Below are 26440 nucleotides of genomic sequence, written 5' to 3' on the forward strand. Positions count from 1 at the left end.
ACAAAAGGAAAACCAACTATTTTGTCGACCTAATTGAATAAGGGTTTCTAATTTTACACCTACCATATAGATTTTTGATTTTTTGAATTGTTGAACAGATTTTCTCATGCCTGGACGAATACTGTCGACGAGCCCATAGTTCCGAAGAAGGGAGGTTCGCATCGTTACTTCTGAGGCTACCAGCTCTCCGTTCCATCTCCCTCAAGAGTTTCGAGCACCTATTCTACTTCCACCTGATCGCGGAAGGAAATATAGGAAACTACATACGAGAGGCGTTGCGTAACCACGCGCCGCCCATTGACACAAGTACCATGATGTAAGGACAATAACATTCTTTATCCAGTTCCGAAGGACCAACTTCAAGTCGACGTCTAATAGCCAAATACTTTAAAGTTTATTAATATTAAATATCCCATATCCGTTTTTTACCCTACTGCCCCAGAAGGCAGAGCTTTCTTTCCGTTTGGACGATATGCTAAAAAACAAAAAATAAAAAACAATCCTAGACACGATATCTGCTTCAAATTCAGAATTCGTGGGTAAACTTTCAGTTTCGTCGGAATCGACAAAAAGAGTTTACAGAGTTTAGTTTAGGTATGTTGACCATACCAAGCTAACGACAAAAAAGTGCTTCACACCGTTATCAATTAATCGATATTATAGAGCTGGTTTTTTTTATTTCAAATTCGATATAATCGATAAATCCTTGAGCTTACTGCAATGGGCAGGTTTATTGGTCATAAACCGTCTAGCTTATATGTTTAGGCCTTAACGAAAGTTTCTTGATTTTGATAAATTTGTCCAGACATTATATTTATTTCATGTTTTTTTTTTATTCTTCGAGGAATATGCCATCACTATGTAAAGTAGTCGATTAATTTTCAGTAGGGACCTCTTAAATGGCTTCGTGGAACATCCGCTTCTGGCTTCCACTTTCCACTCCACTTCCACTTTTAGATTTTTTTAAGAAAAAATTATAACTAGCTTTTTTGACCTGTTTCGATATTATGGACAGTCAATGGCTGTAATTTACGGGAGTTCAAAAATGTCAAGAGTTTAATTGATTTGTATCACACACACGCGATATAGAATGTTGTAAAGGACGTCATAGGTAAAAAAAGCAAATGACAGTGTCGCAATTTTTTTACTACAAAGGTTACTCATTTCCTGGGGGTTCCATTTTCGAACTCCGGAATTCCTTTCACTTTTTTTATTGTAAGCGGACAGTTTCAGAAACTTTCAGTACTTCCCAAGTAATTGATACACGCCTGAGTTTTCTGTCAGTTGAAGTGTTTTAAAACACTGCGGTCTATTTTAAAACTTGCGAGGTTAAAGTGGTGTTGATTTAAACTAAGGTTAATCAAGCTAATTGCCAAGTTAAGAATTAGACAACGACTTGATGAGTGGTCCAGCATTAGCGTATAATAGAACAATACATCTGCAATATTGAATGAACGATGAGAATAATTATTGTTAAGGAATTAAAATCTTACTTGTGACTAGGGTGGAATCGAGGCATGCTATGCTAATTTATTTATGACTTATCTTTAGCTAACGGATTTGGAGTAATTAAATCAGTGACTTTTGTATAAGGTTTAATTTTAATCATTAAAATATAATATTGGTTACTCCTAAGTCCGTTAGCGTTATATTAATATTTTGGAACTTTGCGGTTATGCAGAGGCAATTTAGAAGTTCCGATGGCTGTCATGCATTTAGGCGATTCGAACTGCAATTCTAAAATGTGCCTGGTATTTGTTTCGTCAATTTATACATTAACGTGATTTATTGTTTTTTTTTATCTCAATACTCCCGAACTCCTTGTAGAGTTTACAAAAATAAAAACTTTGTCATTTCATATGGACTTAGGACTTTCGTTCTCGAGCGCCTTGGATGAGAATTTCTACCTATTCGATCGCGTGTAAGTTAAGTACGATTTGAATGGATTTGAAAGAACGCCACTAATATAAATATACTACGTAGCGCTTACGGAACTCGCGATCGAATAGACTATAAGACAGTAATGACAGATTTATGCTAACGTAGATGTTTTGATACATTACTTGAAAACAAACACGGGTTTTATCCGATCCAGTGCACGATATGGATACATAATATTCGTTTATATTATATATCCAATGAAAAAGTATAGGATGTACTATGATCGATGCAATTTTTAGTCGCATTATACAATGTGGTGCGGACGGGCTAAATGTGTGAGAGTATAGGCAGCTCATTCTATGTACACCGTATGAGGGCCTTTAGGAACTTATTGATAAACGTGGCATAATGCAGTGCTTTCCCACTTTAGATGCGACAAAACTCTGCATAACTATTGCAACGTTATGCCACGGTTGTTAATAAGTTGGTCATTGGTTCTTTTTTCAATAAAAAAAAACTCGTTCACTGCAGTTTACGTTATTTGCCAAATGGTTTAGCTATTCCTTACTTTATTTAGTCCATTTGTTGTTTTAAGAGATAATATAGGATTTAAGCGGGAGATTCTAAGTGGACTATGCCATATAAATTCTCAGGGTCCCGCGGCAATATTCTATTTGATATGCTTCATTAAAAAATTTACTCTTAAGACTAAGCTCGCTTAGATGTGGCTTTAACGATAGCTGCAGAGAACGAATTTTTTTTTTTGCCAAAAAAGTTACACTCGTTATTAAGCAGTTCCAGTAGAAAAGGCCGTAACCATGGTTCAATAAAATTAATCGATTAAGTTAATATTTTACTAAATATAACAAAGACTATCCTTTTATTATTATTATTTTTATATTATGGATAAGGTAAGGTGTAATAGAAATTGTTAATGTGTATAGGTGTATATACACGCATTCATCGTGACCTGACGTGATAAGTTCTAAGGAATTGTGCCTACGAAAATGTGCACTATTTGGAATTACAAAATAAAAAATCTACTTTAAAATCATACCCACATATCTATATTATATTCTTATTATAAATATTCCTAAAACATAAAGCTTTTTCAAAAGGTTCGCTGGTAAAACATTATCTAATGATAGGGTTAACTTCTTGAAAAAGTACATGCCTAGAACGTCATATAAAAATATTTAAAAAATATATGTGACTCACAGAAAGCTTATAAATAATATTAAATATATTTTTTTAGACCGTCACTACCTGGGTCTTTATTTTATCATAAAAAAACAGTAACTAATCTAAATCCATAATAGTTCTACCGTTAGAAGGGAAAGAAAATTTGGATGCCAATTAGATGAAAACAGCAGTTTTGTTTATACTTGCAAGGGAATGTGTCAATGGGAATAAACATCACAATAATATAGAATACCTATTTACATATATTGTAAGTCTCTATTACATAAATAATATGTACCTTTAGTCTTCTTTTTAATCTACTATGGCATTAGTGAGTTGTATTGTAAATTATATCGCGATCGTATCACTATGTTTACCATTTTATCTATGTGGAACTAGCGGTTCTCAACAACTTCGTTCGCGACAAACTTCTGATAGTGATAAGTAATTTTTTTCACACTCTCTTTATTCCATATCTGGCTCCTGGACTGTAAGCTGAGTTTTTGTTTTATGTTACTCAACTCCTGAGGGCAGAAAAGACATGTTCAATGGCCTATATGCTTTCCTCAAGAATTGTGTATTAAAAAAATTAAATGCATTTGCGACTGGTACCGCCCAAGATTGGCGTGTTTAAACAAGCAAAAAAAAACACTTTTTAGCTTTATAGCAGCAAATATAGATAAGTTGAATGGCGATCATTCGTGAATACGTCAATAACAGCTTTAAAGAAACGCAGTTCTAGAAGATTAATATGTTGGTAAACAAGTGATGTTAAATAATGTAATTGAGGCCGCCTCTTCTTATTTAAATTAAAAAATTAACGCGCGTACGCAAATATTCATCTATGGGTATGTATTAATAATAATTGTCTATTAGATGTTCGTAGAATAATGTTAAAGTGTTAGTTAGTTTAGAAAAATAATATGTTTTACCAAATCATTATTAAATGCTAAAATTGTTAATGTAGATCTTTGGAACGGATCACATCTGTTGGTTGGACGTGTTTAAACATGTTGAATTTATCTAAGGAATAATATTATTATCTTAAAAGAATATGTGGTCACATTTAAAAAGTCCTTATATTGTGTCGGTGCTCTAAGTGCATTTCTGAATGCGGTTCATTGGGTAAAAAATTCGTTAGTTTATTGATATCGTTATAATTAATTAAATTAAAGATGTATATATAAATGCAATAAAAACGTCTTTGCATGTACAATTTATTTTTAATAAAATAACTAAATTATGTTAAAATATTATACGGTTAAGGTGTATCATCTATTGTGGGTGGTGTGCTATAAATGGCCTATTTTACTAATATTTAATACTGTAATATCTAGGCCAGTCTTATTTACCTCGATAGCAAGCATTTAAAACCAATTAATTGACAAAATTAACCAGTATTAAATAGAAAAGAAAACGTTCGAGATTTGTAAAAACCTTAATCTTTCAAAAAACACTTTTTTTTCTAAATGTTCCATCTATATCTATATAATCACGCGTGATAGCTTTCTTCGGGCTGTTTGAAATAAAACAAGATTGATTTATTTTCATGGCTGATTCAAGTAAAAAGGGGTTCAGCTAAGTTCAGCTCAGCTCGTGATGTTTATAAGGTAACGCTGAACCTCAGTTTCTAGGATAGCCGGTATAGATGGCGTTGATTGCAGACAGTCTTAAGAACCAGTTATGTATTTCACTGACTTTTTGTTTGACAAGTTCTGAATCTGAGGAGATCATGTAATATAGATGAGACACCAGCAAATTATAATAATCTCGATAAACTTCTATGATCGATGTTATATTATATATAATTAAAATCTTTCATAAATATAAATTTCCTATAATTGTAGGTGTAGAGTGTAGTAAAGAGTTAAGAATATTATCGGTGTTAGTCTCAGAGAAGATAGCTCATAGCATTAACACATGGATGGGGCTATTGTTTAAAAGGACGTTACGATAAACGAGTTTATTAAAAACTTCAGTACCAACCGGAAAAGAAAATATTAAAGTAAAATGTGATTGATACTAAGGGTTAATTTATTCTGTTGTTATGATAGGACATCGAACCAAGTGAAGTTCTCATACTGAATACGAATTCGCTAAAATGTCAAGTCAATGAGCGGCGTGGAGGGAACATTTCAAATAAATGCGGATGTCGCAAATACTGTTGTACACAAATCTAAACTGGCATCTCTAAGTAGGGCTATCCTTTTTTACATTGAGCCTTAGTTGTAGACCGGTCAATTTTGATTACTTTAGAGATTTGCTTACAACAGAATTGGCACCATTATCGCACGCCGACTCTTTCCTTTGCAGCGGTCAGCTTGAGCCATATAAAGCCCTATAGATTATTGAAAATTATGCTAGAGTGAACCTCAAACTTAGAGAATGATAATCTCAGATATTATTTTGTTATATTCACCCATAGTACGTGGTTTACGCATTAGAAATAGTTTTCGAGTATCGAAATTCTATAAATTGAACGAACAATAACACATAATTTCCCATTTGAATCAACTGACAATTGACACATCATTCGTCCATTAGGCCAGTATTATTTAATAAACAGCCACGAGGCAAAAAAGATTCTCAAATTTGGTCATAAGCACAGAGCGCGAAACTTAAGAATCTATGAGATAGGAAAGCTGCCTTAAATTTAACTTTAAAAATGAAATAAGAAGAAAACCTGTTTTTCGATACTTGAAAACTAATCTACGATTGGGCCGGTGCCTCGTAATAAGGGTACTGTACTTTCAGTGCAATTTTGACCATGTCTTACTTTTTATACTATATTGATGTCGTTGTTGATTGTTTATTTTTCAAAAGCAAAGTCAAGCCAGCATTAGGTTAAAGACCTCATATGCTCAAACTGTTTCTCATTATATAATGTTACTAATCATTTCATTACTTTTTAATGTTAAGTATGTTTTAAAAATGAAATATAATGTAATAGTAAATAAAAAACAAACAATATAAAAAGAGATATTCTATATGTTAGGTATTGTAATAAATTTAAAATAACTTTACACTAAAAAGTATTCGAAAAATTGTTTATTTATATTTTTTTTTATTTTAGTCCTAGACGGGCGGACAAAAAATGGAGTAACATGTACAATAATTAAGGAAATTGAACTTCTAAAAGCGATAACGAAATCGGTGGTAATTTGCACTGGAGGTACAGTTAAATACTATTGGAGCATTGTGGACGTGTTAATAGGATCAGTGTTTTCGGAAATGATTCGAATTCTATAATGAAGGATGTTGCAGCGGTTGTGAGATGATTTATATAATAATGTTCACTAAATATCTGACCTATATTTAAGTTATATTTTTTGTATAGACATAGATTTAAGATGTAATGGTGATTGAAATAAAAATCATCTTAATAACATGTGTTTTCTTTTAATTATTCTAGAAAATAAAATCGTGTACATCAATAACATATTTCGAAACAATGGCAACTTTTTCGTTACGACTTTTCTAAACACGAGCGTTACGGCACAGCCAAGCGGTTGTTTACTTTAACATAACATTAAAACATTTATAAGTTTGCATCTCGATATTGTAAAACATTGATTAAGCAAATTTAAAAATATAGACAATTTATGTTACTCTTAATAATAAATGCGTAAATACTTGAATTAACTAAAGGGTATTCAATAACAATATCATTTGTTAAAATGCGAAGTTTCCATAGAGTCGAAAGCATCTAGCCGCACATTTATTCTGCAACAAAAACGATTATGTTATTATTTCTCTGAGTTTTGTTCTCTGTCTGTTTATCATTTATTCATATTTATATAAGAAAACGCATTGCAGAGTGTATCTCGTAGAAAACCAAAATGGCTGGATTGTATTTGTATTTTGTTGTTGAACCAATGATTTATTTATCATTTCACTGTTATAAGCATTTAAACAGTCCTACCAGTCATAGTATTCTTATAATTTTAAACATGCAATGTCAAATATTATCACCCGACCAAGAGAAATTGCTTTATTTTTGTATTACACATAATATGTTACTCTGAGGTCTAATGTTAATTAAATTGTCATCGTAAAGGAGAATGCCGGTACACGGTTTCGTTTGGTGCCCCATTTAAATTGGTATCAAACATTAAGTTTTTATTTTAAAAAAACCTCTTAAATCCCTCTAAAAACTTTCGACGGTTAAAACATCTTTTAATGAAATAGATTAGTGGTTCTAATATATTGTGAATTCACGGACTTCATTTGCATGTAACTCTGAAATCCGGCGAACTAGAGTTTTAATGTTTTTGGTAATGTATTGTAATTATTAAACACTTCAAAATGAGATAAATGTCAAGAAGGCACCTTTTAAGTACTATGTGAAACCAAATCCCACACTACATCCGGCATTCTCTTTTAGTAAAGGTTCTTTATTAACAATATTTGAAGCTACTAGTGTCTGATACCGTAGTAGACTTACTTCCCGAATGCAGCCTGCATGTCCGCGACCTTGGTGGGATGGCACACCACGGCGACCTTGCACGTGTCGGTTTGGAACATGCGCGGCAACCAGCGCGTCGCAGCTGCGTGCACCTCGGCCTCAGTCACTGCCGCGATCGCGCACACCAAGTCGCTGCACAAATGAGATCAGCATTATCCATTATCAACCCATTAAAGGCTCTCTACACGGCATTGGCAAGTATAATGAGGCCGTAGTCCAACACGCTGGCAAAGTGCTGATCGGTAGACGTCGCACAGCTTTGAGAACGTAATGGAGAACTCTCAGGCATGCATTTCCTCACGGTGTTTTCCTTCACCTCTCAAATTCAAATTCAAAATTCATTTATTTCAAGTAGGCCTAATATAAGCACTTTTGAAACGTCAAGTCTGTCTGTGTGTAGTGACTCTACCACCGGTTCGGAAGGCAGATTCTACCGAGAAGAAGCCGGCAAGAAACTCAGCAGTTGCTCTTTTCCAACATTAACAATTTACATTTTACATTTCAAAATTCATTTTTCTATCTTGTGAGATATGAAAGCGGAGCCGGATCCTTCCAAGCAACCTTGTCATTAAGAAATTCATCAATTGTGTAATAACCTCGCTGTAATAAATGTGTTTAAACTTATGCATTGGTAGGTCCAAAATTACCTTAGGAATCATATTATAAAAGCGTATACTCAGTCCCACAAATGACTTCTGCACCTTTCGCAGACGATATGCAGATGTCACTAATTTATGACCATTTCTTGTAAGTCGACTGTTTATATCCACTTTTTGTTTATAAAGACTAATATGTAAATCTAACTCTAAATATATAAATAAAAAATAAATACACCCATCGCCATCTAGTTCCCAAAGTAAGCATAGCTTGTGTTATGGGTACTAAGATAACTGATGAATAATTTTATGAATAATATACATAAATACCTATTATATACATATAAACACCCAGACACTGAAAAACATTCATGTTCATCACACAAACATTTTCCAGTTGTGGGAATCGAACCCATGGCCTTGGACTCAGAAAGCAGGGTCGCTGGCCACTGCTCAAAATGGCCGTCTAAAGTACGCGATATTTTAATTTCTTAAATTAAAAACGAACATAATCTCGCGTTTAGATTGGAAAACTCGTTTTGAACCTTCGCTTTCTTATTCAATACAATTCAAATTTATTTATTTGCTGATACAGGTGAAATAGGTGTTACAAAAAATTATGGAGATCTTAATTGTACCACGCCAATTTGAAATCATCACCGTATCAACCAATTAACAGGGCACCCTTCCACAATAAGAAGGGGTTAAGGGCGTAGTCCACCATGCTGGCCGGCTTGGTGGACTGCAAATATGCCAATTTGCTAAGGTTAATAAAAAGCTTTAATAAAATATATATATATTAATAAATATATATATTACTTATACTTATTATATATATTTATATAATAAGTATAAGTAATTAAATATATATATATATTTATTTTAATCTTATTAACCTATAACGTTAATAAGGTACAATTAAGATATTCACAATTACAATTGCATTAATTACAAATATTATATAATAAAGTAATAGTATTAAATAACAAGTCTTAGTACTCACCGATTATAGGTTTCAGTCGCTTGTCGTATATAGTTGATCAGCGACTGTGTCACTACATCGGCGACGCACTTCTCGTTCTCCACCACTTCGAACAGCGCTGTACTCTTTGCGGACGCGAAAAGGTCTTCGTCGAACTTGTGATCTGCTAAATACTCGTCCTAAAACAGTACACTTTTAATGTTAACGGATTTATTTCTTTGAAAGCTCTTCTTGCATATTTGCCGCCAATCCAGAATAAAAAGAAAACTATTCTATTTGCACGCAATTTAACCTAAGTATTTTATCATTAATTAGGTTTCCCGGGATAAAAATAAGCTAATGTTACACAGCTCTTTCCATTAGCGGATAGTACAATATCTTTAAAAAAAAAACAATAATACAGGATTTGGAGATATGATTACAATTTCAAGAGACGTTATACAGTTTTCATATAATTGTACGATTTCACCTCACGAGGTTGTCATCGCATATTTGTCTTATGAGATTCCCCCAGTATTGAACAACAGATTTTTATTCTTGAGAATAGGTTTTTTAATTATAAGCCAAAAATTATCTTGAGTTGATTGCTCCAAACTGCGTAAAAGCAGGAAGATCCAACACTAACACATTTATAGAATAAGTTGGAATGTATTAGGCAATACTTTGTGCACTAATTTCTAACCGATTTATTGCTTATATACGAATATTGCATAACTTTAATAAATTATCTTAATGACAGACTACAGATACGCTGAATGGATATAACTATACTTTATTTTATTGTCTTCTTAAGTAAACAAACATCAGGTTTTGAGTAAAGTATGTATGTATAAAAATAATAAAAACATAAAGAAACTCGTAAGGAAAACGTTATTTAAATTTATTTCATTCTAGTTATTCATAACTTGTTGTTTATTTTCTTTTTAAAATACATTTTCCATTTGCAAGTAATGAAAAGTTTTTTATATAAAAAGAAAAGTTAAATAAAAATGTGTAAATTTTTATTTGTATTTCCTATTACCACCAACACTCATTTACTTACTTCTATATAACCTACTGCCGAATTCATTAGACACCTCATTTGACACCAAACCTAAGATCCTGTATGTTGATATAAAGAATATAATTATTATATATAATAATTTTATTTTATATAATTACCACAATATTTTTAGCCTTGGTGTATGCAGCCACGGCGTTCGTGGCGCGGTACAGTGAGAACACAAGGCGACCCTCGTTCGGTGAAGGCCGTATTCCGTATCCGTAAGATAGGCCACCTCCTCTGATTAATCTCCACATAGGGCCCTGAAAATTTTAAATGTTCAGTTGTAGAATGAAGTACTAATTTATGGATGGTATTTTTCTAATTGAATATTCACGTATTTACTAACTAGGGATTTCGCGCAACGCATACAACTTCTGATAAGTAAATTTCAAGCATACAAACATTTATCCGCTATTCCGACACACAGCCCAGGCGAACTATTATCCCGTATTCTTAGGTAAATACAGAACAATGGATTCAAAAAGAGTCACGTATATACGTGGTATAACTACGTATTTGTCAACAGAATGAATGAATGAATGAATGTACTTTTATTGAACACCACAAAAAGTACATAAAAAAAGAAAAGTATAACAAAACAACGTATACGATTTAGCGGATTTATCGCTTCATTCATTTTTCCAAGCAACAATATAGCGAAGATAAAAAATACAGAAAATAGTGACAACAGAGAACGCCTTTCAAATATTAGAGCGTGACAAAACCCTGAGTAAATGAATGAATGAATGTACTTTTATTGAACACCACAAAAAGTACATAAAAAAAGAAAAGTATAACAAAACAACGTATACGATTTAGCGGATTTATCGCTTCATTCATTTTTCCAAGCAACAATATAGCGAAGATAAAAAATACAGAAAATAGTGACAACAGAGAACGCCTTTCAAATATTAGAGCGTGACAAAACCCTGAGTAACTATTCCGACATTATTCAACGTTTATTTGAAAAGTCCATAGAAGACTAACATACGTCTATCTTACTAACATACGATAATTATGTCTATTATTTTCTCGTCCTACTTCTATGTGATAAGACGAGATAATAGGTAGATGGGAAGTTTATAGGCTATTTGACACTTCAACTCTCAGGAGCCGTGTAAACGGAGTAGCGCGGGCGGATGTAAAATAATAGGGCGAATGCGTTTGTACGGTATTCCATACCAGAGTCTCACCTCTAGTTGTGTGAAGTAGTTGAGTGCCACAATGAGCGGAGCGAAATCTACAAACGCATTTCCTAGCGGCCCCTCGCTCGATTGCACCACGAAGGAGGAGTCCAATCCTCCCACTCCCACAACCACGCCTCCACCCCAGCCGGTCATCAGGTCTGCGTCCCAGTACAGATTGGGCCTGAAAAAATAGTATGTTTTTGCAACGGAGGAATGTACTACGTCATACTTATTTCTGACGCAAAGCAGCATTGCTGCCGCCAAAAAGCAATTCTGCTTTCTGGGCCAAAGGCCAACACCTACGCCTGAAACGCATACCCAGTATGGAGGACAGGAATTGGTAGGAGAGAAAATGACAGTTCTTAAGTGTATATCACATTTTTATATGAAAAAATCAGTATAATTTGGCTATATATATATATATATTAGGGTGGCGCAAAAAAAACGACTATTTTTTTTTTTTGAGTCTCGGATGAAAAAATGTTAGTTTTTGATGTTTTAAGAGCCCTCTCCAAAGGACAGCTCAAAAAAAAATTTTTACGAGGTCACTCCAAATTTTTTTAAATTTCGAAAAACGTCGAAAATCGAATTTTTTTTTTTTTTTAATTTTTTTTCTCGTTATGGTATAATTTTATAGACCAAAAAAAAATAAGTTTCTGAAAGTTTCAGTTAAAAATTTTAATTTTGAAAGGTCGCTCATAATTTTTTTTAATTTATTAGTAAATGACTTTAGATTTTTTCGAGTGACCTTTTAATATTAAAATTAAAATTCCGGCCATTTTTTTTCCTTTATTTAGTACAATAATCTATAAAATAAACCACGAGATGAACTAAAAATCAAGGATAACAAAAAAAACATCAAACACATTGAAATTTATAAAAATTTGGAGTGACCTCTTAAAATTTTTTTTTGAGCTGTCCTTTGGAGAGGGCTCTTAAAACATCAAAAACTAACATTTTTTCATCCGAGACTCAAAAAAAAAAAATAGTCGTTTTTTTTTGCGCCACCCTAATATATATGTATACTTAAATGTAACTTACTTCATAAATGTTATTTCGTTCTCCCGCGCGAATCGCTTCCACGGTTCACTGCCGAGTTTGTACTTCACCAAATCTGCAGAGAGGTGCAACCAAGCATTCCCCGTGAGGGTTTTAAAAGTTTGCTTCGCCTCATTTATAGCTGCTTCGGCGGAATCGCCACCTACGTTTAGCTGATCTATAAGTTCCTTTAGGAACTTCTGCTGTCTCAGGACGGAACTCCAATGGACGTTGCTGTCTTTTGAGTAGAGGGAATCTCGCAGGATATCATAGACCATTTTGTGACCGTTTCTCCTAACCTACAAAAACGAATACATTTTTAAATTAGGAGCCAGTATAATGTATTGATTTATTTACCCATTAGGCCATCGCAAGATGTGAGTAAGATGATATTATATTGTGGTATAGATCAAAATAATAAAGGTACAATATAACTAATGATAAGTACTAAAAATATACAATATATCGACATATTAACAAGATTCTACATACTAATGCATAAATAATTCGAAAATAAATTACACTGATATTATACTAAATAAGATAATATCAGTGTTATTTAATAAATCTAAGATTTTTGACAATTGACAATGTAAACGGCCTCTTTAATGTTAAAAGATTGTTACCTGCGATACATCGTTTATAAGTCTCTGCGCAAACACCAACAACCTTTCTTTGGTAATTTCAGCAGTGTTCAAAACTTCGTACAGATGATTCACAACTTCTTCATAGTCGTCTGGCTCACACTGAAATATAAAAAAATCATCAGTTTAAGCAGTTTTTTTATCTGCATGTAAGCACTTTTTCATTATTAATGTTTTAGGAATAATAAAACATGAAATAACTTACTAACAAATTTTTATAGAACTGCGTTTGGACGATGTAGAAAAAAAATTACTTTGACTGTCTAAATTATAAAAGAGCACCAGAGATAACCTTGTACTGCCATTTTGACAGTAGAATTCAAGTAAATAGAAAATAACAAGCGGTTACTGACGCTAGGTATTTTAGTCTATCTGTTGTAACAAGGCAATGCCGATAATTTAATGACAAAAATACAATGTCATTCTTGGTCTCTGGTAGATTTTGAGTATTGTGAGATAGCAGCGAATTTTTTTTTCTGCTAAAATGAAAAAAAAAATTGCAGGATATGGAATGGAGTTTATATCTATACATACCTAAGTATAAATGCAAACAAAACAGTTTCTTTTTAATTTTATTAATCCAAATGGGCAATTTCAGTTTAGATATAACGAACCAGTTTGCCACTTTTATGTATCACTAAAGTCTTAAGTGGGCTAGTTTTATAAACAACTTACCTAAGTCTCAATTCACATTGGCAGCATACTCTTAGATATAACGAACCAGTTTGCCACTTTTATGTATCACTAAAGTCATAAGTGGGCTAGTTTTATAAACAACTTACCTAAGTCTCAATTCACATTGGCAGCATACTCTTAGATATAACGAACCAGTTTGCCACTTTTATGTATCACTAAAGTCTTAAGTGGGCTAGTTTTATAAACAACTTACCTTAGTCTCAATCTGTACAAAGTGACCGAATTGTCCGACGGAGAAATTCCCGGACCGACCGAACCCGATTTCGTTTGTGAAGCTCACAGTAAGCTGCTCTGTCGTAGAGATCACTTCCTCGTGGTTAACGAGCGTGTCCCCTCTCCACACCGGACACTCGGCCAAAGCGTTCAAATGCAAGGGGAGCCATTTTCGCGTGATCTGGTCTACGTTTGTAGTGTCCAGGATAATGGATATCTGGAAAAAAATACTCAATACATAATACAGGGAAATGTGACGTTCGTGATCATTCAGTTTTTGCTTTATCGAAGCAATGATACTCAATGGATCAATAAATTGTTTGGAGTAAGTTTTAAGACGTATGGTGACGGCAGATCAGAAAACAGTTTAACAATAACTAAGGGAATATTACGACGGTTTTCCAATAATCACAACGCTCGGTTGGTTATTATAGTAGATGGAAGAATTGCCTATTCTGTTTTTTTTCCTTGGTCGCCTCGTACGAAAGCGTGGTACTTTATTTAAGTACTTACATAAACAAAATTGGTGTTCAAGCTGTGCACCCTTGCATACATCGGAATAGCCTTGACGTCGAAGTAAGGGCAGGGCTCACTGAAGGAGTTCCACGAACTTATCTTGTGGCACTTGAGATTTTCGCACGATGGCACGGGCACTGACGCCAGCGTACCCGGCGGTGGTGGGCGCTGCGTATTCAATAATAATATTAATAAAACTAAAGCCGAAATATACAAATGTCCGTTTTCACTTCTATAAGCTAGGTAACACTTTTTTATTTAATAATACATTCAGCCCCAAAGTAAGCGTAGCTTGTGTTATTGGTACTAAGATGGCGAATGAATATTTTAACAACAAAATTTTAGACCACAAAATTTGCTATTGCGACTTAACTATATAGATATATTCCCTAGCGGACTTTTTGTAGGTAGTAAGTAAGTACTTTAAATATGTAGTAGGTACATACTTTAAATGTATCAACAAGTGGCGTGGCGCTAGCCAAGTAATGAATTTTATAGACAAACTTGCTACTTTGGGTTGGTCCATTAAGAGTTTCTTTGAAAATAAATTATAGCCTTCGTGATAGTTCAACTTTTTCTTTGGCAAAGAAATTGTCCTGTACTTTCAGAGCCTATTGGGTCAAACAAACAAACAAAAAATCTTTCCTCTTTATAGTATAAGTAATAAGCTGTCCTGTAATAAATCTGTACAGAGCAATTTATAATTTAATTTATAATAATCTTTATACTCCACACCAAATAGATCGTCAGCCATGTTTTCTCGAAGCACGTTTCGCTCCGACTGGACCATCTTTGACTTTAAAATAAATAATTTTTGAGACTAAATTTAAAAACAATGTGAAAGACTATTCACTGAAAGCTTAAAATATAAATAGTTAAATAGTCCTCTCTTTTAAAGCAAGTCGCTATGTTCAGAACTTGAAAAATCTTATAAAATTGAAAATCTTCGGTTGAAAAACCTAGTTCGTAGTTCCAGTGGGATGTTAAAATTCAGTGTAGATTTTGGCTGCATACCTCATTGAATTCCATAGCTTCCTCAAGTAGTTTTCCCTTCTCTGCCAACCCTTCTTCACCTAACTGTGCTCTCTGCTCTGCTATTCTATTTAGCTCATCTTCAGCAATTCTATAAATTAACAATTTTTTTTTCTGTAGCAAGTTTCTGTGTTTTTTCAAGATGCACACTGCCAAAATTCAATGCCAATGGTTGATATAAGTGGTATTATTGAAGATCTAGATGATGGCGCTTTTTAAACAGGCTCTCATGTATAGGTAAAGGATTCTCTGCTGTGACCCCACTTACGATTTAACTGAGAAATTCTACTGAGAAACCTGCATGTAACAGTTGCTTTTTTTACAGTTCAAATTTTTATTTTCTATTGATGTTTTTCATTTGAGAGTTTGGCATAACATTGACAATGTCACCGCCGTATTAGCAAAATAAATATTACAAACACTTTATCTTAACAAAATTTACAATAACCTGTTTTGCTTTCTGAAATTTAAGTTACCAACTGAGTTCATTTCGACTGGATTGGTAGATGCAATTACATGATAATAATGGTTAGGGCGTTATTTTATAGCAACTTTCCATAGATGCCAACTAAATTTAGTGTCAATCGAGATACAGGATAGCCCTGCAGCAAGAATCTTACTTAGCTTGCAACTCAATGCTCGGTGACCCAACTACGGTGACCAAGTCGTTGTCGAAGTATTTCTTCCACAGACACAGCCAATAGTCCTCACCCTCTTTTAGTAGTTCGTTTAGGGAGTGTTGCGGGTTCATACGGGATATGAACTGTAACAAATATATAATTGAGGGAGTTTATCTCCAAAAGTGCACCCTATGATTTGGTTATACACCAGGATATACCAAGAAGCCCGCGCCATTAAAGATTAGATTTATAAATGGCGGTCTATGTCTTGCTATTCCACAATATTCGCAAGCCCGTATATTATGCGTACGTAGGAGATAGCCTGTCTGTCGTGAACGCACCATGGGAATGTCTTTGTTGGTGGAATAACCGGTTTAAAGATGTAAGTAAGGTTGTAATTATTTTTTAATCGCATATTCAGTCATTATTTATTTATTTATACTCTTCATTTGCAAAATACAGAAGAAGAATAAAAAAATACAGACAGAAGCAGTATACAAAAGGCGGCCTTATCGCTTCGTAGCGATCAGGCAACCTTAGGATGCCTAGGATCCTTGAGCCAGAATGATATTATTCCGGACCTTTTCGCAGACTAGTTTCCGCTATATTATTATTATTCTATGGCTACGTCTACGTAAGTGTTACATCTATTTTGGTACATGATACTGTAGTAATGTGAAAATGAATAAGAAGAAAAACTTGGTACTTACGTCATTTTCATTCTGCGAATACAGCGCATCACCAATACACCTAAAAGCGATAGCGTGATGAGGATCCGACTCTAGGCTGGCCATAGTTTCCCGCAATTGCTTCCGAAGTAGGCGTCTCATACGGTCCATGTCGATACCTTCGACGCCATCGATTACACTCTTCAAACATTTGCGACCTTCGTCTCGAGCCATTTCGAGTTTATTCACAGGCACATTGTCAAGCTCTATTTTTATAAGTGAGGCTATATTTTCTGTGAGGTTGTACGACACCTGCAAAAATGATTAATTGTTGATTATATATCGCCACGCGATGTCGCGTCGTTTTATTGCTGAGCTAAAATGATCCTAACTAGAACATAAGTATTCCAAAATGAGGTTCAAACAAGAAGTTCTAAACAGAGAAAATTGTAAAAATAACATAAAGGGGATGAAAAAAATTTTAATCCGTAATTTTGTGGATGTGGCCATCTTGGACCGATTTTCATCAAATATATCTAAGGACACTCCCAACTATTTCATCTTACAAAAAAAAAAAAAATTAAAATCAGTTTATCTGTTCGAGAAATACGATGCTACAGATACACACAAACACGAAAAACTTACTATACACCGTCGTTTTTGCGTCGGTGATGATTTGCTTTACTATTAGGTTAAAAGTTCTCGACCGAAAAAAATGTTACCACTATCGTGTTTTCCTAAACTTAGGTGTACATTATACACTTATTTAAGTTTAGGGATTATTTTGATTATGTTTGATATTATTCAAGGAACTAAAAATGGAAACGGATAAGTGCCCGGAGCGACCACGTAGTATTTTAGGTCGCGTTTTAGTTTGCAACTTTCTGAAATTGAATCCTGTCATGTCGCGTTCTTAATACTCACGTCACCCGCCAGCGCGTCCTCTCGTTCGACAAGTGCTCGCTGCAGCGGTGCCGCGGCCGTGTCGCACAGGTACCGTAAACTAACCGCGCAAGCCGTCAACTCCTTCAGCGCTGTCGGTTCAGTCAACAGTGGCCCACGCCATCCGAACAAAACCTACAAGTGTTTATCATCATATATCAATAGCCTATAACATCTCTTCTTTAATAGTTTTAAAAGACAATGTGAGATGGTGATAACAAAATAAATTTGTTGTGGGCTTCTTCTTAGACCAGGACGCGTTTAAAACCCTCGTAAGTTGACAAATTTAGTTATCGCCATCAACTCACTTCTATGTCATATTTTACATGTAACATAAGCACCAAAAGTGTCATCTATGTGCCTATTTGAATAAAGAAATATTTGATTTTGACTGCCGCACAAACCAAACAGCGTTTGGCCAAAATCACATCACACAGTCTTTTGTGCTACTACAATCACAGTGTGGTGATTGTAGTAGCACAAAAGACATTTGCTGTTACCACAAGCATCTGATATTTTATTATGTAACATAAAAACGGGGATGTAATATACCATTTTTAATATTTGAGAATAGTGACAGAAAGGTACTTCACCAGCAAATGTACAGGAAAAGTCATTACCTGTCCACAATCTTCAGTATCCGCTGGCCACTCTTGTCGCAGCTCCCCATAGTTAGGTTGAGGAGGAATAGTTTGCCATGGTTTAATCCATTCTTCCTGTACCTCTCTTTCCCTCTTCATAGAAATAAAAATTTAAACAGTTATGCAATATTTAATTATACTAATAACAAGATTTGCAGGACAAATATGCATCATGCCTAAATCTCTGCAAGAAACAAAGCATGTTACGTAACCTCAAGTCTTAGTATATTGTATGTTTATGTTTATAAGTATTAGTTATGTTATACCACAATAAGTTTTAAGCTGCCCATAAAATAAATGTGCACAAATTCGACTGAATATGGAAATGTTAAAAGTCATAGCTCTATTTTAAGCAGTACAGTACAGAAAGAGGAAAAAAAACCAACAAGCTAATATGCTAAGTACTTAAACATTAAATATCTTTTCCAACTGCATATTTGTAAAATCATAAAACGATAATACATGTAGGCGATACGAAAAAAACAACATTGATTAAACCTTCACAACTGTAGAGTAATATTTGAATCACCTTTGCAATTATATCATCCTCCACAGTGGCTAGTGCTTTAAATACATCGTCCGCTTCTATCTGACCCGTGAGAATTATTGTTAGATTCTCAGGTCTGTAAAACTTCTTGTGAAAATCTCGCACCTTTAAAAAGAAAGTACAAAATGATTTTATAATTATTTGAATAGCATATTCAAACACACATCACATAACTCATAGACACACAATAAATTATTATATTAAAAAACAAGGAAATTGAATGTTTATTTTTTTAACACACGCTAAAGTGGAAATCCATAGAGAGAACTTTGCATGTAACTCTGCCTTTTTAAAAGTGTTTTTAATTTTTTTATTGTTTGTAATAAAAGTGTTTGAATTTATAATTTATATTTATCATTTATAATTTATTTTTTGACTGAGCAAAAGTGATACATGACTGTGCCAGATTGTGTGAAGTGAAATAATATATAGGAAAAAGGGTAACAGCTATATAATATTAATTTATGGAACAATAGATTCATAGAAAAAAGTAATATTTTGTACTTTGGTGTTGTCTGTGGAAGTTCTTAAGTTTTTCATAATGCCACCAGTATCAGATGAGTATCCACTGTTAGGATACATGGCACGCAGCAAACTTAACTCGCATCTGTGGACCATAGAAGAATATTATATTAAATTTATTGTATATAATCAATCTAAACAAAAAAAAAGATTAAAAAAATTTGGTTGAGATGTTCACGGGCAGGTAAAACACTATCATGGGCTACTTTACAGAAATTCAACTCTAAGGGGAGTTTCAAAATTTGTACCAACTATTGTGTTTGATATTCATGTTTATTGGGGTCTATAAAATAATGTTTTTTAAATGTTAACGTGTAAATGAAAACCAAAATTATACTTCACAGGCTTTAGGTACATTATGTACTGTTTCTGAGACTTATCTGTGTAAACGAAAACCTAATAGTTTTTGAGGAAACCACTGCCATAGTTTTTACTGAAAGAAATCAAATACATCCGTAAAATCACATGCAAAATTAAAATCATGTGACTTCTGTCACTTTGTTAGGTAGTGTAGGTACTATGCTTGTATCGGTCTTTTATCTTCAATAGGGTTGTCAGTGGAAAAATAAATATATTTCTTTTGATTTAATATTTTTACATATTTCTTATGAAATATTTACTTATGCATCCTTTGATATTTCGTAATTATATAATCGTTGTATATTTTTCAGCATGTTGGAACCAATGTTATTTGTAAACCAAGCAAATCTTAGCTTAATCTTAATTTATATGGTTTTTATTTAAATAGAAGTATTTTATTGAAAGAAGATTATATCGATCGATAATATCCAAGATCGATAATAACCAACTTAAGATCAGATCATTGTGGCCAACAAATTACTGTTTTGAATAATATAAACAAAGATAAACATATCGTCAAGTGTAGGCCGATAACTAAGAGCAAATTGACGCGATTCAAAGGTGAAATATCATCCAAAATTCCTGCCCTTGTCTTTAAGAACGGTCATCCTGACAGCATTTATGGTACGCTCTTTAATATTATAGAAAATGAATTTAACAAAATATTCAATTTCAAACATATAGATTTCAATAAAAAAATAAAGTTTAGCGATTGGGCAACTATTGGCATATACAAAAGTAGAGATAATTTGTATGAGCTCTATGGTGAAAAACAATATAACCATACTCCAGCTTTCCTACAACACGTAAAAATGTACTCTAAAACGTTTAAGAACGTTTGCTTTCATGCTAAGTCGCTATACTTTAAGGATCAAATCATAAAATCGGATAACAAAGTACAAACAACCTGGAAAATTGTTAATAATGAAACTGGGAAAGCTAAATCTCGCAACGTAAACTTTGAATTAATTATTAATGATAATAAAGTTACCGCTGACAGTGAGGTTGCAAGTACCTTTGAAAACTTTTTTCAGAGTGTTCCTATTTTGTTGACTGATTCACTTAATTCTTCACCTACTGCAGCTCAGAGTTTATTGAGGAACAACGTTAATGAGTGCAACGTTTTATTTAATTTTAAACATATATCTGCATATGATATAATAAAGAATTTTAAGTTGTTGAAACAGAAAAAAACCGGTGATTTATGGGGTATGTCTGTAATGGTATTATCTAACATTATAGACGTTATTGCCCCTTACTTAGCCATACTTTTTAATGAATGTGTTGATAGAGGTACTTTTCCAAATTTAATGAAACATAGTAAACTTATACCTCTATTTAAATCTGGCAATAAAAACGACATTAACAATTACAGACCCATTTCAATCTTACCAGCTCTTAGTAAGGTCTTTGAAAAAATTATATTAAATCAACTTTTGAATCACTTCAATGTAAATAACTTACTACATCCGGAGCAGTACGGTTTTACTAAAGGTCGTAGCACCACGGATGCAGGCGCTAAACTTTTAAAACATGTGTACGATGCCTGGGAACGTTCGCAGAATGCCATTGGTGTTTTTTGTGATCTTTCCAAAGCATTCGATTGTGTCGATCATAAAACCTTGCTTCTTAAACTAGCCCATTATGGTATCAAAAACGTTGCACTAAATTTGGTTGCCTCTTATCTCAGTGACAGAACCCAAAGGGTTTGCATAAAAGACATTAAGTCGCAGGGGTCGGCTACGTCAATGGGTGTCCCACAGGGTTCAATCTTGGGTCCCTTTCTATTTTTGGTGTATATAAATGATCTACCACACCATGTCAGTGAAACCTGTGACATTGTACTGTTTGCTGATGATACATCTCTAATTTTTAAAACTGATAGAGGTAGAGACAACTCTGACGATGTAAGCCGTGCTATGTCGCATGTGTCGCACTGGTTTACTGTCAATAATTTACTTTTAAATGCAAAAAAAACTAAGTGTGTGGAATTTATTTTACCAAATGTAAAGAAAGTTAATAAAAATATAATAATAAATGGAGAATCACTAAAAATGGAAGATTCCACAGTTTTTCTGGGCATGACCTTGGATTGTAAGCTTCAGTGGGGTACCCATATAGATACACTAGCAGGTAAACTAAGCTCGGCTGCCTACGCCGTCAGGAAAATTAGACAGATTACTGACGTAGAAACAGCAAGACTTGTTTACTTTGCGTACTTTCATAGTGTGATGTCTTACGGGATCTTATTATGGGGCAAAGCTGCTGATATTGAAACTATATTCATATTGCAGAAAAGAGCTGTACGGTCAATATATAAACTTAAATCACGTGAATCCCTCCGTGAAAAATTTAAAGAAATTGGTATACTTACGGTAGCCTCACAATACATTTATAACAATATAGTATTTGTAAGACAACATATTAGTCTTTATAAACAAAAAGTGGATATAAACAGTCGACTTACAAGAAATGGTCATAAATTAGTGACATCTGCATATCGTCTGCGAAAGGTGCAGAAGTCATTTGTGGGATTGAGTATACGCTTTTATAATATTATGATTCCTAAGGTAATTTTGGACCTACCAATCCATAAGTTTAAAGAATGTGTTAAAACACATTTATTACAGCAAGGTTATTATACAATTGATGAGTTTCTTAATGACAAGGTTGCTTGGAAGCATCCGGCTCCGCTTTCATCTCTCACAAGATAGAAAAATGAATGTTAAAATATAAAATGTAAATTTTTGATGTTGGAAAAGAGCAACTGCTGAGTTTCTTGCCGGCTTCTTCTCGGTAGAATCTGCCTTCCGAACCGGTGGTAGAGTCACTACACACGGACAGACTTGACGTTTCAAAAGTGCTTGTATTAGGCCTACTTGAAATAAATGAATTTTGAACTTTGAAGACAAAACTTTTTGAAGTTAACTAGAACTAGTGCTTGTGTTGTATTCAATTGGTCCCTTGTTGACCAGTTAAAATCTATTTTAATGACATAAAAACTTTCTACATCTCTCAACTAATATTCACAGGTTTATAGTATAAATAAAAAACTATATAATAGCATAGATGTCTTCAGTCTTACCTAGTATCAGCACTATTTTCCCGACCCTGTATCTCACAGTACACAACACCAGCATCCTCTCCCTCTCCATTGACATGATGTACTTCAGTAATAAAACCTTGCTCAGTGAGTGTAGGCATTAATATATGGTCAATGTAAATTGGTAACAAAGTTAACATCCCAGCATCTCCGGCAGTGTATATTGTGTAGCATGTATGGTCAATATCTGTCCATGCATTGGTCCCATGAGCCATGCATCGGTTTGCGAGCAAATCTAGTATACCTTTATAAGGGTACCGCTGTGAACCTAAAAAGATGAGGTGCTCTAGTGTATGTGGCAGTCCATCATCATCATGAGCCTCGGTCGCTGTAACAAATATATATTCACATATAATAAACATAATTAAAGGCAAATGGCTATACAGGCACTATGCAAAACTACATATAGGTACATTTCTTAGTAACTGCTAGCAGGGAATTAATAAAGCAGTCACTATCTATCCATATCTGAGAACAAACGCAATAATTCAGTAAGTATTCAAAGAAACCTCAAAGAATTTAAAATAAATTATAAATAAAATGCAATTCAATTGAGGCCCTCATTTTTACATATTTATGCAGTGGAGAAATAGCATAATTATGTAGTAGACTTCCAATCAACCTGTATAAAACGTTTATCAGTGTGGATTGCTCTTACCGCATTGGTATAATTTGTGTATTTATATTCAATGTAACAGTGAAAAGGTGTTAGGTCTTAGTACAAATGTCTAGACCACATCATTACTTTCCATCATCATCAGCATCGTAATTGGCAAAAGCAAGCCTATTTTATTATAAAATTACTAGTCAGTTCTTGGTTATTATGACGCAGCTGAGTAACAAACAGGCCTAGATGAAGGCCTAAGTCAGTTCTTGAAACACTGTTCAATAAGATTTAATGCAGTTTATCAGACTATCTACAAATAGATAGAAGTGGTGAAAGATCATGAGGCAAGTCACACTTATGTATCAATGTGATGGCAACACTGTCTTACAAGTGTTTTAGACCTGACAAAGAAATGAGTTTCCTCGTCTTTGTGGAAAGTGGACTGTGGCAGGACCTTTTAAGTGGTTCTGCTGTTACAATAGAGCAAACATTCCTCTATCTCATACTAATTTTAACTGTATTCCAACCAATATAATTAGCAACTTTCCTGACAGTTGCTAACTGATGGTAACCTCTAATTACAGTACAAAAATTTATAATGATAGCAGCGTTTTTCATGTAGAGGAACAATGTGCAACTTGAAGGAAAATTCACTGAATCGTGCAGCTGTTCATGGTTAAGGGTTTCAAAAGACAAAACGCAGCGTGGCGCCCAGGAGTAGTGAGGTACTTTATATAGACAACCTATTTCGAAACACACTTACCAAGACAAAAGAAACCGTTTACGAGAGGTCCTTCGACATTCGCAATAATAACAGTCAATCCAGTTTTTTCCGATACATATTTATTTACAGGTATTGCGTCCGAAGCGTTTATAGATGATTTTAATTTGAAGTGAGACATTTTTCTTTCTATAAACAAGTAGTGAGAAAGTAAAACTAATAATCTTACACTAATGCAATTATACTATCTAGATCTACTTTAAAAGTATCTAAAGTTCATTAATTCGATAAAGTTGTTTAGTTTGTCACTTTTATTGGAATTTGGGGCGGCCGCGGCGGCCGGTTTAAAAATAGGGTTGTAGAAAAATATCAACCTCGATCGAAATATCGACATATCGATACCTTTGCTAATATTTTTTTTTGTGATCGTAAAAATCAAGTAACCAATAAATGCTGCTGGAAATTCGATACCCTGAATAACCATTTAGGGCTCTGATTCAGTAAAAAGCATATTATTTTCATTTTCTATGACTTTAAATACTTAAATAATATCCGCATAATTACCTACTATGATCTTTTTTGACTGCTGATTACGAGGTCCTGGGTTCGATCCTTGGGTTGAGCCTATGAATATTGTATTTGATGAATGTACTATTCATTTGGGTTTATTTATCACGAAATTCTACGTACCAGCCTTGAGTTTTGAAATTTACACCAAAGCTCGTTAAGCTGGCATTATACTGGTGGCCGTGCGCCTGATCTTTTTCCGGTATTTTCAGGTCTGCCATCCCATCGGATATGAAAGTGAGGGAATAGAGCACACTATAATTTCTCCCGCGTAGTTTTAAATCTCTCTAGAGATTGTCACCATGATTATTTCTGGTGGTAAGCAGCATTGTTGCAATGAAAATCAATTTATTTTAAATATCGATATCTTTTGGCATTATCTGCATCCCTACGAGAAAAATTCTGTCACCATGCCACAGACTAACTAAAGTTAAAAAGTTTTAATAAACCGATGACAATATAAACACGAAGATGAAATAAAAACCGTTTTTTTTAAATAAATCAAGCTTTAATTAAATATTTCGAGCATAAAGATTGAGAAAATTAAAAAGAGAAAATTTGAAAACATTACACCGCTTTATATTTTAAAAACTGCTAAAACTGGATACCTTGGAATACAGAACAACTTACTGAGCCTTATACTGAGCAGACTTAAGTAGGGGCAGGGACGATTAAATTATTGAAACCAAAACTATACATGACATTAAAATAATGATTGTAGATGTGAATGCTTTTCGAACTTAATCAATATCGTATACAGTAATGCTTCAAATGCAATTATTTCTTTACCCGTAACGCGTAGTGTTTAGATAACCCTCTTTGCCCGTTGACTTCTATTAAACAGGGGTATTTTCCCGTACTGCACTGTAACTTAGCCCGGCAGATCCTCTGGTTACAAATGCTAACCAACACCATGCTAGCTAACCACGTAAAGCCCACTAAAGAGTTAGCAACGCGAACTGAACATCGCGCCGCGCCGACGTCACGTATATCCATAATTTCTTATGTGAACCTATAATTAGATAGCAAACGAACAAGCGGGTCACTTGATGTTAAGTGATTACCATATTAATAAGGATTTTTCACTTTTCAAAGAATTAGTTTATTCAAACCGTAGTAAAATCAAACCGTAGCAAATCGTAGTACCTATCAAGGGAACGCAGTAGGTTTGTACTGTAGGAGATTGTTCGATAACTTGGTAGTGCGTGGCAGATATTACTGTGGGTTTAACATAAGTTTTTCTGTCGAGAAATGCCAAGTAGCGATGATGATGATACTGGTGGTTAGAGCTCCGGCTGGTCTTTCGATCCCCGGAACGCACTTCTAACCTTCTTACTTCAGTTGTGTGCATTTCCAATAATTTAATATCAGTTGTTTTAGAATGAAGGAAAACACCCCGAGGAAACTACGGCCTAAGCCCTCCCAATTTTGAGTGGAGACCCGTGCCCTGTAGTGGGCAATGGTTTTATAATGATCATGCTGAAAACTTTGTACGACCGACCTGACATCAACGTTAATAATGAGATGAGACTTATACGCGGAAACTTACCAGGAGTCTGCTAGCAAAGAGCAGTGGCACCTGGAAGTCCATGCAACAGTGCTACACCTGCTAGAAACTTCATTGTCTTTTATAGAACACTAGCTGTACCCTGCCACGCTTCGCTG

The 26440-nt window shown here is 34.1% G+C and overlaps 2 protein-coding genes across 10 annotated transcripts in view; one reads left to right on the plus strand and one right to left on the minus strand.

The window, feature by feature from the left end:
• LOC120637289 (protein ultraspiracle homolog) overlaps positions 1-6451 on the plus strand; it is a 55444-nt gene extending 48993 nt beyond the window's left edge. For all 9 annotated transcript variants that reach the window (XM_039909058.1, XM_039909051.1, XM_039909053.1 and 6 more), the window contains one exon: positions 99-6451. In XM_039909058.1, the coding sequence (XP_039764992.1) occupies positions 99-320 (222 nt within the window). In that variant the 3' untranslated portion in view covers positions 321-6451. The remainder of the gene's footprint in view (positions 1-98) is intronic.
• Positions 6443-24389, minus strand: LOC120637288 (uncharacterized protein C05D11.1-like). Its single transcript, XM_039909049.1, has 18 exons — positions 24251-24389; positions 22863-23208; positions 19400-19502; positions 18878-19000; positions 18328-18441; positions 17690-17842; positions 16808-17077; positions 16098-16240; positions 15460-15568; positions 14443-14613; positions 13910-14146; positions 13003-13122; positions 12380-12675; positions 11345-11519; positions 10268-10411; positions 9128-9285; positions 7508-7660; positions 6443-6786 (listed from the first exon to the last, which is right to left on the minus strand). Exons 1-18 carry the CDS (start codon positions 24387-24389, stop codon positions 6729-6731), a joined length of 3012 nt encoding a protein of 1003 aa, XP_039764983.1. The 3' UTR covers positions 6443-6728.
• Positions 24390-26440: the final 2051 nt, after the last annotated feature.

The sequence above is a fragment of the Pararge aegeria genome, chromosome 3 (assembly GCF_905163445.1).
Source record: "Pararge aegeria chromosome 3, ilParAegt1.1, whole genome shotgun sequence".
NCBI lineage: Eukaryota > Metazoa > Arthropoda > Insecta > Lepidoptera > Nymphalidae > Pararge > Pararge aegeria.